The sequence below is a fragment of the Ciconia boyciana genome, chromosome 10 (assembly GCF_034638445.1).
Source record: "Ciconia boyciana chromosome 10, ASM3463844v1, whole genome shotgun sequence".
Lineage (NCBI taxonomy): Eukaryota > Metazoa > Chordata > Aves > Ciconiiformes > Ciconiidae > Ciconia > Ciconia boyciana.
The window spans coordinates 12,291,331-12,304,627 of record NC_132943.1 but is presented as its reverse complement, the minus strand read 5'-3'; the positions used below and the strand labels follow the sequence as shown (position 1 = coordinate 12,304,627).

General features: G+C 40.3%; 1 protein-coding gene across 11 annotated transcripts in view; it reads left to right on the top strand.

Annotated features, from left to right (window-relative positions):
* The window catches only part of KALRN (kalirin RhoGEF kinase), a 534,671-nt gene that overhangs the window by 205,813 nt on the left and 315,561 nt on the right, over positions 1-13,297 (top strand). For all 11 annotated transcript variants that reach the window (XR_012044472.1, XR_012044473.1, XM_072875252.1 and 8 more), the window contains 2 exons: positions 3,236-3,428; positions 7,707-8,219. Coding sequence is in view for 9 of the 11 variants with exons in the window: in XM_072875252.1 (XP_072731353.1) it covers positions 3,236-3,428; positions 7,707-8,219 (706 nt within the window). In the remaining 2 variants the exon portion in view is untranslated. The remainder of the gene's footprint in view (positions 1-3,235; positions 3,429-7,706; positions 8,220-13,297) is intronic.

Sequence of the window (13,297 nt, the reverse complement as noted above, 5' to 3'; positions counted from 1 at the left end):
TCCTTTCTTTCCTCCTTCCTCCTTCTCCATCCCTGCATCCTATCAGTTTCATACTTGAAAATGTACTAAGCTTGTTGAAAATTTAGTCTAGTTACAAGGAGTGTGGGTAGTGCTGGTAGGGAACGACTGCTTATTGCCTCTTCCAGGACAAGAATCAGGAAGCATCTTGACCCCTACCCGTGGGCTGACGTCCCAGCCTGGCCTGCAGGGTCAGTGGCTGTTCTCCTGTGTCCACCAGAAAAAGCTGGGGAATGGTTACTCTTTCTTCTTCCACTGAAAACATACTGTGAAGTCTCCAAAAACCTGAAAGTAGGGATTTAGTGGGTTGTGAAGCGTTTTTTCACACATGCATGCTTAGGCATGGTGTGCTGATGGGAATGGGTGGCAGTACTGTCCGCTCCCTCCACTGCTTCTCTGTACCTCCAGGGTCTGGACGGGCTGTAAACCTTCAGTAAACACAGAATCCAGCCCACAGTTACATCTCTTAGTTCCCTATCTGGAATATCTATCTTGCTGCAGGCTGAACTTCCAGTCATGGTGGTATGTAATCTTGGGTATCAAGATGATATCACACTGCCTATGCTCTAAAGCTGGGGGCAGGGTCTGATTTTGGGTCTGTTTGGGTCTAAGACTTTAGTTCAGGTTCATAAATGGAAGGCTTCAGTCCCTCAGGACATTCCTGTTCTGCTTACTGAAACAGGTTTTTCTGTTGTTCATCAGTAAGGATTAAATTAAGTTATTGTTTTAGATCAGATTTGGTAAGTTGTCAGGTTGGCAGCAGCCGTGGGGAGTTGGAATGAAGTTAATATTGGCTATGCCTTGCTGTGGTTGCAATGGGGGGGGAGGGGGGGTATTTATTTCTTTGTATCAGAAAAGACAGATTGCACTTACCTGTTACGGTGTCTGCTGTTGGGGCTCTCCATGTGCCTGTGTGGCTCCTGGATCTCTTTGTCAAGTGTTTGAAGAAAAAGCAATCCTTGGAAAAGTCGGTTCAGTATAACAGGGATCGGTGACTTGGCAGAAGTTACTGAAGACCCTATAAAGCTTTGCAAGAAAAAAAACCAAAACCACAAAACCCCTTCTATTCATCCCTTTCTGATTTGAGTCTTTGTCTCGGCTCTCGTTCCAAAGGGCAAGAGACAGTAGCACCACCAACAAAGTTTCTTTTACAGCCTTTTTTGGCATTAGTTATGGAAGGATCAGATGTTTGACCTTTCAGCAGTAGGTAAAAGGAGAATAAAAAGCTCTATATTCCTGACAGCATTTGGAAATGTCTGGTCTCCCCTAATTTTTCTTTGCACTGACTGTTGTATGCGGTGTGCTCTGGATGTGCCAATAATGTTAAGGCAGAGGACCAAGCTTGTTGGCTTTGACTGCTCCTTCCTGGCACTAAGTTGATACTGTTCAAGTTAGTGAACTCTCTTAACATGGCAAAATCCGCTTTACCATGGGGTGGTCCAACCATGCACGAATCTTTCTAGATACTGGTAAGGTCACCAAGGACTTTTATTTTTAAGTTATATATGTTAATCCAGTGCGCCTCCTATGAAGGATATCCCTGTCCTTGTTCCAGCCCAGAAACCTAGTTGTAAGCTTTATAGAGTTGTTTTCAGTGAGATATGTAGGAGCTGGATCTTATTAGCAGAAAGAGTGCTTTAAGAATTTAGAGAAGTAGAGTGAAAATCATCCTGTGTGTTTGCGCACTGAGAGTATTTGTGTGGAGGCTAAACAGAGTCTTACAATTTCTGCATTATAACCACACTTCATAATATCTCTCCTCAGCATATTTCAGATTCATTCCAGTGATATCAAGACTTGCTATTTTAAATTATCTTACATATGCCCTTATGTCCACAATATTGAACCTATTTATGTTGATGGCCAGTTTGCAGAAAGGTCAAAGGTGCTATATTCATGTATTAAAGAGGATTTCTTGTTCTGTACCTCACTGATGCATTCATTATACAAAATATATTCATGTTCTGCCATGTTTCTCTTCTTTCTCAACTGGTCTTTCTGTTTTCATCTTCCTTTCTTCTTTCCATACTTCCTTTCTTCCAACAGCTTCTCCTTCTGTGGAAAAGGCTGTGACCTCCATTCCACCTTAAAAAAAAAAAAATTAGATATGTAGGTAGACCATTCTGGCATTTTTAGTGTGTCACCAATGAATTTTACTCATTTACCATACCAATAATATTACTGGGGATGGGGAATTTCACATTTTGTGCAAGTGCTTGAGGCCTAAAGCAGACACCGTAGCTCTCAAGACTGCAACACCATGCATGGCAGATATATTAGCTGGTCAGTCAGAGGAGGAGACACTTCCTAGATCTCATCAAATGTTGGATGCTGCAGATGGAGGATGACACTTTTGAGCCATACCTCTTTTTCTGAGGAGAAATACTACATCCCTGGAAAAGCTATGCTGAAAGCTGCCCAGATTTGACTTGAATCAACATGTCCTTTTATTCTTTCTCCTCTCTTCTCCTGAGGAAAAAGGGAAGATGTGTTTGCAAGCTAATGCTCTGGTGCTTTTGGGCCCCATGCATTGCCCATGACCAGGCCAGGTGACTGTCTTGAACTTTTGAGAAGGGAGGAGCACAGGCTGGCAGAAAAGTGTGACTGCAGATTCAGAAAGATCCTGCAACATTTGGAAGATCAATCAGGAGGGAAAAGGGCCCTAATTTTAACAGTGCACGTGCTGAGTCCCAAGGACCTTCCTTTCAGGGAATGATTGCCAGGCACTTTTCTGGAAATTACACTTTTTAAAAAGCCCTTAAAGGGGGCTCTAAAAATGAAGGCACCCAAATTTACAAGTGGCCAACAATGTTAAGGCATAGGACCCTGCTTGTTGGCTTTGGCTGTGGATTGAATTCAATATGTTGAAAGCAGAATCCATTGTATGTACGCATAAATAGCTTCTATACAGATATATTTGATTCTGTTTTCCATTGTGTGAAAGCATGTATGTTTTTGGCAAAAAATTTGAATTACATGCATTTGGGAAATTAGAGATTAAACTGTAATATATACACTTGAATTTCATGTAAATTAGATTATGGTAGAATTAATATAACCTTTCATACAGCCTTTATGCTGTACTATCTTTTGCCTTTTATTTCTAAGTATATCATTCCTTGCTTTGCTCTGAAGCACTGAACACTAGCGACAAAAGTTAAGTCTCAGTGTGACTGTCCACAATATTAATTATCTTGTTATGCTTTTATTCCTACAGCGAAGATGTTTGTAAACGAGGATTCACTGTTATTATTGATATGAGGGGATCCAAATGGGATTTGATCAAGCCTCTTCTAAAGACCCTTCAAGAAGCCTTTCCTGCCGAGATTCATGTTGCCCTGATTATAAAACCTGATAATTTCTGGCAGAAGCAGAAAACGAACTTCGGCAGTTCCAAGTTCATCTTTGAGGTGAGAGCCACGTGAGAGATGTACGGTAAAGCATTATCTCTGATAAGAAATTTTCTTCAGGTAAAAAAAGAATCCTAAGCCCTGTGGCTGAGAGAAAAAAAGACATCTGAGGACTCTTTGCAGGAGTGGGCTGATGCCCTGGCATCAGGATGCCTTTTGAGCACATTGGTGGAATGGGATGCCCGTTTCATCTCAGAGGTTCATATACATAATTCACTTTGGTGAGGGTTTTTTTGTGGTATTGATTTTTGGTGGTGTTGCATTCAGTCTTTCCTTTGTTTCTCTTAGAAAAAAACCCCACCAAATCAGTCAATATACTAAAGACAAAGTTCTCTAGATGCTAATTATGGGTTTGTTAGTTGACCTCTACCCAACTTCAGCTAGTGGCTTTTTTTATAAGAGACATTTATGCTAAATTTATCTGTATATTGTCACTGCTTTAATATAATTGAGATTTACAATTCAGGGGTAACATTAACAACTCATGTTAATGATTAGGTGCCTCAGGCAGGTTCTTTGAGAAGTAACCAGTATACAACTGCATAATTAAAGGGAGTTTTACTAACTTTGTCATTGGTGAAGGCAAAGCAGCTGTGTTCTTTTAGTGCACTTTAGTTTTCTGTGAATTTCAGCTTCTTACCCAAAGAGAAGCAAAGCTCAGGTGCATGAGGTGCTCATACATCAATCACACCCTGCCATGAGTTAGTCATGTGTTGCTTTTTTTTTAATTTGCTGAGAAACAATTCTATTGTTGGCTGTCTTACCAATCCATTCATTTCAGAGAGACACTCAGATTTTGCATCTCTGGAACTCAGAAGAGAATTTGGCTATAGTTCTTAATGTTGACTGCAATGGAAGACTATATTTAAGTATATATTTAAGATCTGTTGAAGTCAGTGTGATATAAATATGTCCTTATTTTCAACCTCTTCTTAAAAGCACTCTTGAATTGCAATGGGCAACTAGGTTGGTGTTAAACATTAAGAAACTTTTACATCATTATCACAATTTAAGTCTTTGTACATTTTTTCCTCTGTCTCACAAAAAAACAGTCAACTCATAAATTTTGCTTTGTTTAAATGTGTCTTTACCTTCCTTGGCTACCTATGAGGATTCAGCCATCAAAATAACTTCCACTTGCTATCCCCTATGTGCCTTTGAAAGCAAGGCTGCCTTCAGTATAGGTTTATGTCACCTCCAGAGATTCCTCACGCTTCTGAAATCACCACGCCTGGCAGAAGTGGCTGCTGTTACAGTGCAATGAGATTGGCAATGCTGCCTGTGGGGAATGAGAGGGATCAGGGCAGTGGGAAGGAGAAAGGAGATGTATGGGTACAGAAGAACGTGGTGCAGGAGAGAGCCTGTGCAGAGACTAGTAATAGAATAGCTTTCGGGGATGGGGAGCTTCTGTTTAAAATATATATGGGCACTAAGGGGCAGTCCCATAGTAGCCCAAGAAAAGACAGCTTATGCGTGTATATCCAATACTGAATTTCAATCCTCCAGTGCTTTAGTAAACAAAAGCAATGTCTTCCTAAAGCTTCAAAACCTAGAAGTAAAGTAACAGAGTTCAAATATATATTTTTAGAACATTTGTTTTTAAAATGAATTAATAGTTTCTGGAGGCCTGACTTACATTTTTTTATTGTGTGGAGTTGGTGTGATGATAGTGAAGAGTAAACTGTGGTCAAGCTATTCTTCATAGTTACAGCTCTGAGTCTGATTGTGTTAAAAGCTCTGGACTCATTTGCTGTACATGCTGGCACACATTAAGGGTATTTTCAATTTGTGTGTGTGCCTTTGAGCCTTGTCTGCTGGGCTGTGCACATGGGTTCACTAATTTTTGGACTGGAGGAGGAGAGTCAGTGCTTTCGCTGTCTATTGGACCACCTGCAGACACTCAGAACTGATGAGTCCTTCAATTCTATGATTTTAAAAAGATTTCTTAAGCTATGGTCCACTGTACAGTAGACTCCCTGCAATATACACACCACTATCCAGGAACTTGTGTTTTAAGGATTCTTGTGGATGCTGCTGCTTATCGGTAGGCTCAGGGGCAGCTCATTCTCTCTCATAAGAACTGTGAATATCAAATAAGCATCGCAGGTCAATATGACTCACATTTATTTGATTTATGTGGGGCAGCACACAAGTACCCTCTCTGCAGTGAACCATCATGGTGATTTCCCACAGCTGTGATCAAACACAAGGTCCTTGGCAGGAACAGACTGCAGTGGAAGGCAATGGAAGTCTCTGTTGAATTACCCCATCTACAAACTCAGCAGTAACCAGTGTCAGTTTTAAGGCCAGATTCTGCTTTTGAGCTTAATGGAAACATTATGCATGTGCCAGGGCAGTGTATGACCCTTAGTGGAGGCTAATGATCTGGATTTTGTGTTGTGAAACTCTGGCAGAATGATTCTGTGTCACAGTCCTGAGAGTGAAGCATGCCCGCAGATCATCACACAAAGAAAAGAGAAAAAAAAGGGTTTGGTTGATGTATGTGGACTCCAAAGCTTCCTGTCACTTTGAGGAATGGACCAGGCAGCTTAGTTAGCATTAATTCAGAGGCGCCTTCAAGATTATTTTCTTTCTTCTGCTGAAAGGGTTTAAATAGTGGGCAGCGCTTTTTAAAGTGATTTCTAAAAGAAAGACAGGTGATGCCTGAGAGACAGTTACTTTATCTTACCACCTACCTGCCCAACTAAGGTTGTTTTCATGAGAGTTTTAAGAACTCCTTAAAGAAACAAATCTGAATAAAGAAATTTGCTGCAGAATTCATGAAATGAAAAGCCTTTCTGCTATATCATCATGTCAAATTCCGTTCATGATAAGAGCAGTGCTTCCATTAGCTTGACACACTGCAGGAGGAATGTCCAGGTATTAGTCATGAAGAGAAGTCTTTTCTTGACAGGCAGTTAAAGTCTAAATTGAATTATCTTCAAGGGGTCAGTGTCCATGTCAAGAGGTTTAGAAATTTGAAATCCCTCTGGAGCTACATACTTACCTTCCCATTGTTTGTTGGCTCTTCCCTCTGTCCTCCCCCTTCCCCAAAACAAGGAATATTGCAAGAAAGTTTTAAAATAATCTTTCTGCTGAGCATAAGTTCAATACAATCCCAATTTTAATACGTTGCAGAATGCCTGATATTTTTAGATGGATACAAATGGGAAGAAAAGCCTATTATTAACTTTAAACCAGTGGGCAGCCTGCTATTTTGGACATAATTCAGGATAATGGACAGGACTTGAGGTATTTTTCTTTGTAGATGACTTTTACAAGATTGCTGTGATTATTGGGTGCCTCCACTTCTGAAAAGCACAAACTGACATTCTTTAGAGGCCTGATCTTTAGGGCATAGATGTGCAGTCACTGATGAATATCACAAGCCTTTAAGGGCTGCCAACTTGGGTGTTAACATGACAGCACTGAAAATCTCTAGTAACATATGAAACCCTATGCTCATATTTCAGAAAAAAATAATTTGTCTAAAATAAATGGGAACAGCCATCAGTTGTTGCGTCCTTAAACTGTAATCTGCTTTCCAGGCACCCAGTGCATGTCTCTGTCACTGATTACTGAGTCTGAATGAATTAAAACCATCTCTCATCGATTGTGTATGATTCATGAGCAGTACTTTATATTAGCAATAAATTCTAATTGTTAGTACTCCAATGATATTTCACTTTTACATTGATTTTGGCTTAATTACATCAGAAATTACTAATACAAAAGAGATCTGCCTGTGGCAAAAGCCAACTGGAATGATCTAGAAGAAAAAACCAGCATATTCTGTGTTTTGGCAGGTCACAATACCTGCTTCAGTTCATATGCCTAGAACTTTTGTTGCTGTGTAGCCACTAGCCTGAGTGTAACACAAGTAGCAGAATCCCTGTAATACCATATACCTGTTTAGTGTACAATCATGTCCAGATATCCAAGAGCTGCAATAAGAAGTCTTCAGTGTCCAAGTGGGTTAAAGTAATCTGTGGTAGAAGTGGTCTCTTTATATGTTTTTGATAGTCAGGCCAGCTGAAAAAGATAGACATTATTCCAGTAAATATGTCTTTTAATAAATAAATAAATCAGTGCCATTAATAGAAAAGTTTTCAATCCAATTAATTAATCAAAATTAAACATAGTCCTCAGCATCTTTTACAATGTTCCTTCAATTATGTATTGATGAGGAAAATAATCCCTTCATGCTATTTATGGATTGCACTGTTATATCTGATCAGACAGTCACTGACTCAAATGCTGTCATCTTCCCTTCCCTAGACAAGTATGGTATCTGTTGAAGGCCTGGCAAAACTCGTAGATCCTTCTCAACTGACGGATGAGTTTGAAGGATCCTTGGATTACAACCACGATGAATGGATAGAGTTGCGTGTCTCCTTGGAAGAGTTTTTCAACAGTGCCATCCATTTATTATCAAGGCTGGAGGATCTCCAGGAAATGTTGGCTAGGAAGGAGTTTCCAGTTGATGTTGAGGGCTCGAGAAGGCTGATTGATGAGCACACGCAGCTTAAGAAAAAAGTGATTAAAGCTCCTGTGGAAGAACTGGATCGTGAGGGTCAGAGGTTATTACAATGCATAAGATGCAGTGATGGTTTTTCTGGTAGGAACTGCATTCCTGGAAGTGCAGATTTTCAAAGTCTTGTGCCAAAGATCACCAGCCTTTTAGACAAGCTGCATTCTACCCGGCAACACTTGCATCAGATGTGGCATGTCCGCAAGTTGAAACTGGACCAGTGCTTTCAACTCCGGCTTTTTGAGCAAGATGCTGAGAAGGTAGGGAATAATCTGTTCCTTTCATACTTTAGCCAAGACTTTATCACAAGGACACTGTGACCATTTTTTGTATAATTGGCAACATGAGGTATTCATCACAGGTGTAAATCTCATGTTGCCAACAGATGTACTTTATGTGACTCGTAAACCAAATTCACTGAACTAATTGTTGGATGTAGCAGGCCTAATGATATCCAAGAATAACTTGTCTGTGTCACTTCTGATGAAAGTTAATCTTCTTTTTTGTGTCACAATGAGTACATTTGGTAGACATTAGCACGAGAATCAGCCTTTTCTTTCAAGTTTCTTTTACTAAGCTTATGAATATATTTATCTACATGTCACAGCACCTAAAGAAGAATGATTTTACGGTTTGATTCACTATGATTATTGTTTGCACTTCTTGTGAGTCTATGGGAAATTTGTAGTTTAAATCCTCCTATTTGTTATCTCAAACAACATTTTCAGTTTCCCTTTGCTAGGAAATTGCAACAGGATTTGCAACTGGTAAAATCTTTAGTAATGGCTTTGTACCAAGGACATGGCCACTTAGTTCCCACAGCATGAGATCTGAGACTGTTTAGAACAAGAGAAAGTATTCTGAAATGACAGCAGCATGCAAAACTCAGTGTGGCTGTTTTGCATTAAAAAGCACATAAGGATGGCATTTGAATTCATACCTGACACTGAGTCAGTGGCCAAGATTCCTGTTCACCCACACAAGACCTTATTTGAGAAATATTTAACATTAAATTATTCCATAGAGATTGCATTGCAATTTCATATTTCTTAGACATTTGTAATGTAGTGTATCAGCCTGAAAAGCACATAGGGTGTCTCAGAATGAAATACAGAGTACAAAAGTATTTAGAGCGGCAGAAGCAGAGGTAAGTAACATGGCTTTAGGAAGCTGTAGTCTCACAGGTGTGCAGTACCGCTGCGGAGTTACATCCCCATTTCCTGCCTCTTCAGAAGATACTCATTCAGGAATCTGTAGTAGATAGGCAAGTCCCCTGCAATCAAAGCATAGCAGCTTGTCGTGTTTGTTGAACAGACTGGCTAAAAAACAACCAGAGCTCCCTAACCAGGTCTCATACACACCACCACCTACAAATTTCAGTAATACACAATAAAGCAGGGTTCTTACTACTTCTAGTATTCATCTGCTGTTTGCCTCTGGAAGCATATGCAGGTACTGATTTAGGTGAATTTATTTTAGAAAACTGTGTTGTGCTAGAGTCTTGGCAGTCTCACTTTCTTAACACAGAAGTGCTTGACATCTTGTTAGGTGGTTTCGTGAGAAGTCTTTGCTGCACATTTAAAATTCTAGGCCACAGAAGTAGGGTATTCTCAGTGGAAAGTACTGAGCTCTTGGACTCATGTTTATCTAGTCTGTATATCCATCAAAAGCACCAATCTCTGAATCTTCTCCACTTAATGTATGATCCAGTTGTTTCACTAATGTGTCTGCCTGGACCCAGGAGGAATAGCAAAAGAAATGCAGACCTCATCTGCAGGGGGATCTCACAGAAGACAATTTTTTTTTTAATCAGCTGCAAATTAATATTATTTTTAAAGCATCAGGGAGAAGCACATTGCTGAAACAAATATAATCTTCAGTAGTGCACAGCAAGACACAAGACATTGGTTTTCAATGCGTGTACTAAATATCTCTAAGGGATGCTAGGACTGAAAAGGCTCCATCATTGTATAATCAATCCTCCTGTTGGGAAAACCTTGAATTCAGATGAGTCCCTCTAAGATGAGAGTCACAGCAGAATCACTCAAGAATGCATAAGACCAGAGTTTTTCTTCCAGATGCTACAGTTTCTTCTTTTTCTCCCTTTTCCTTCTGTGTCACATGCTATAAGGAGATCACTCACCGCTGTCCTTCCCAGCAGTGGTGGTGTTTCAGTCAGTGCTTCAGTTTGGATTTTCTGTTTCTTTGGGATTATTCAGATGACCACTGCTTACTAACATAATTTTTATTTGTGATTAGTATTTGCTAATATTATTAGCAAATTATTATTATTTAGCAAATTATTATTATTATTAATGTTATAAGCTGAAAGGCTCTCAGATCAAGTCAGTGTCTGAGAAGTTCTTGTTGCCAAGCACTGTTCTGTAGTGTTGAATGAAGTCTCCAATATATTTTTCCTTTCTATCTCCTGAACAGGCATAAAAGAATGATATGATACAAGTCTAAGCATTGTGACAGCTAGGTTCTTTGCATGTTTTATTCTGAGGTTGTTAAGTGTAAAGTTTAGGCAAGTCAGCAGATAAATGAAACTTTTGAGGTGAAGAAAAAAAGCAGTGAGAACATGATTCCTGCCTTTTTAACACTGGCTGTCTCAAGCAATTCCTGATTGACAAAACTGGCATTTTGATCTTCTTGTTCGTCTACCTCACATTAGCTAAACACACAGTCTTCCTTTGGCTTCTCTGAGTAGCTCTGCTTGCCTTTCCTTGACTACTACTTTTTCCCAAAGAGTAGAAAATATTTTGTTGTTTTATACTCTCAAATCAGTGTTTTTCATCTTTTCAGCTTGTGAGTCCCTAAAATTCTTCCAAGGAAGGTTGCAGACCCTTTTATTCACATTTTGCACATGTAGACTGACGTAAAATATTGATGTGCTTATTCTCCTTAGCTGCCTTTTGCAGATCTCTTTGAAGTAGTCTGACCATCTCAGACTGGAAAGTACTTGTCTCATAAAATGTTCAGAGCTAAATCCAGTCTAAGCACTGTCTCCACTGTATAAATAGCCACCACAGTGTGTCTGTGTATTGCATTTTAAAGTTTCCTGGTACCTCCATTTGCTCAGTTGCACTCTACCCTCTACAATTAGGTTTGTAGCAGAGCCAGGACGGTCTTCATCTCCTGGGGAGAGGCACAGCTCTTTCCGTATAACCTGGATATGTCATTTAGTGATAATCAAATGACAACTCTAATACCCTGTGAAAGCTCAAACTCCAACATAAAATTTGGAATATAAATAAGGTTTTAGGGCCTTTTAAAATATCTCTGTATACTCATTGGGTGATATTTTAGGAAACCCGTTCCAATAAGGAGAAAATGGCAAGGACTTTCCATTTTCTGGACACCTTTGATTTTAAAAATTTCAGGTGTCCTCATTGCCTGAAAAGGTCTGAAAGATCGGATAGAAAAAAAAAGGGGACACAAGAAGGAAAAACACACAGTATTTTAAGGTAGGTTAATTTTTGAACCCCTTGGTATTAAAATACCCCAGGTGTTCAAAGGAAATAAATTCACTTTTTTTCCTTCTATAGATCCCCTCTATTGGAACATTTATAAATGACAGTCACTGCCTGGACACACAAATTATTCAAATTACAGGTATTACAACTTACAGAAGGTCTGTATAGTTGTGTGCTGAGCAACTCCTATTACTGGCAAAATAAAAGGAGGGGGTGGCAGTCACACCCTGGGCTTCTCCCACTCCAGTCAATGGGAGAGAGCAGAGCTGTCTGTGGAGAAACTTTTGTCTCCAAGTCAGGCCTTTAGGGTTTTATTTTTCTGTGCTGGGGCCGAGGGAGAGGAAAAGTTGGGCTATCACACAGGCACAAGCAGTGCAGTGAGACTGAATCCCCAGATGGACACTGGAAGCTCCTCGAAGCTCAAGGCAGCAGGCAGGTCAGCCATGTGGGGAGCTTTGGCAGAGTGGTGTGAGGAAGTTCACATGCTGTGCAGGGCTGACTGTAATGATCTGCTGATAAATAACACATTTAAACGGCTGGTGTAGCCCTGACCCTCACTGTTCAACAAATTCATTCCTCACCAACTAATATATACATATGTATGTACATATATATATATTATTTTGAAACTAGAACTGAGGCTTCACTGTGTTTTTACTGGGTAACAGGGAAAATATTTTTAGCCATCAGTAACACGAAAAAAATGTAGTCCAGTCTAAACTGAATATTGTTTAAAACAAAAACCCCACAATCAGCATAGATCCAACTGTTAGAACTATCTGAGAAATGTTAATTGGTTGGTTGAAATCTGGACAGGGAGAAGAGTTTAGGCAAGAGTCCACGTGTTTTGCACTTGAATAAATACCAAAAAAGACAAAAATTATCCTTGCACTCTGCATTTTCCAGCTCTTCTGGAAATAATTTGTAACTGGCACCCAACTTGACTTTTGTAGGAATTTCCCCATCATTCTGGGTTGGTTCCATATCAATTTTACTACCCCGGCATGTATGTGAATGAAAAACAGCTATCATGATGTAATCACCGTTGTCCACATTAAGTATAAACAATATAGTCATCAGCTGGACTGAACCAAGGATCTCTACTGTAAACTTGTAACACCAGAGCAAAGAAAGAGCAGGCTGCTGTAACATCATCGGGGTCAGCCTCTAACGGGAGGCGGAGGAGACTTTGCATGTTCTCTGTGTCCTCACCTCCCCTTCTCCTTCCTGACTTTCTACAGAGTCCACTACACAAAGGCAAACAAAAGATGGCAACGGTAGTTAGAAAATGCCATGAGTGAATTTCACTGGAAGTTTGCGGTGTGAGAAACATTTTATTTGGATAGGGCCAGCTTTGTAGAAAGTCTAGTGGCAAACCACAGGCCACATCTAGTCTTCAAGGGGCAGTGAAGTAGCGGTCTTGCAGTCAAAACCATCTGCCTCATCCATACTAAAGCTTCCCTTTGAAAAACACAGCTCTGCCTGTGATTTTCCCTGTGGAGCAGGCTATGGGAAGCTGTGCTGGCTGCTGGGGGCTGCCGTGGTACTGCTGCTCTGCAGGTGGCTGCAGCGAGAGGGAGCGGGGGGCATGGCCGGCAGCTCCTACCCCACAGCAGCTGTTGCTCCCATTTCCCGGGTGATGTGACCAGCCTGGAATGACAGAAAGATTTCAGTGAGTGCAAGAGTGATCAGAATGCGATAACAACGCAAAGTTCATACGATAGAAGGCAAGTTTGGAGAGGAGGGGAGTAAGCAAAATGGTTGAGGGAGAATAGGGTGGAATAACAGTTGCAGCAATTCACTTGCATCCCACTCCCTGTGCGGGTGTGGGCAGTGAGACTGTGGCACCAAGGAGCACACAT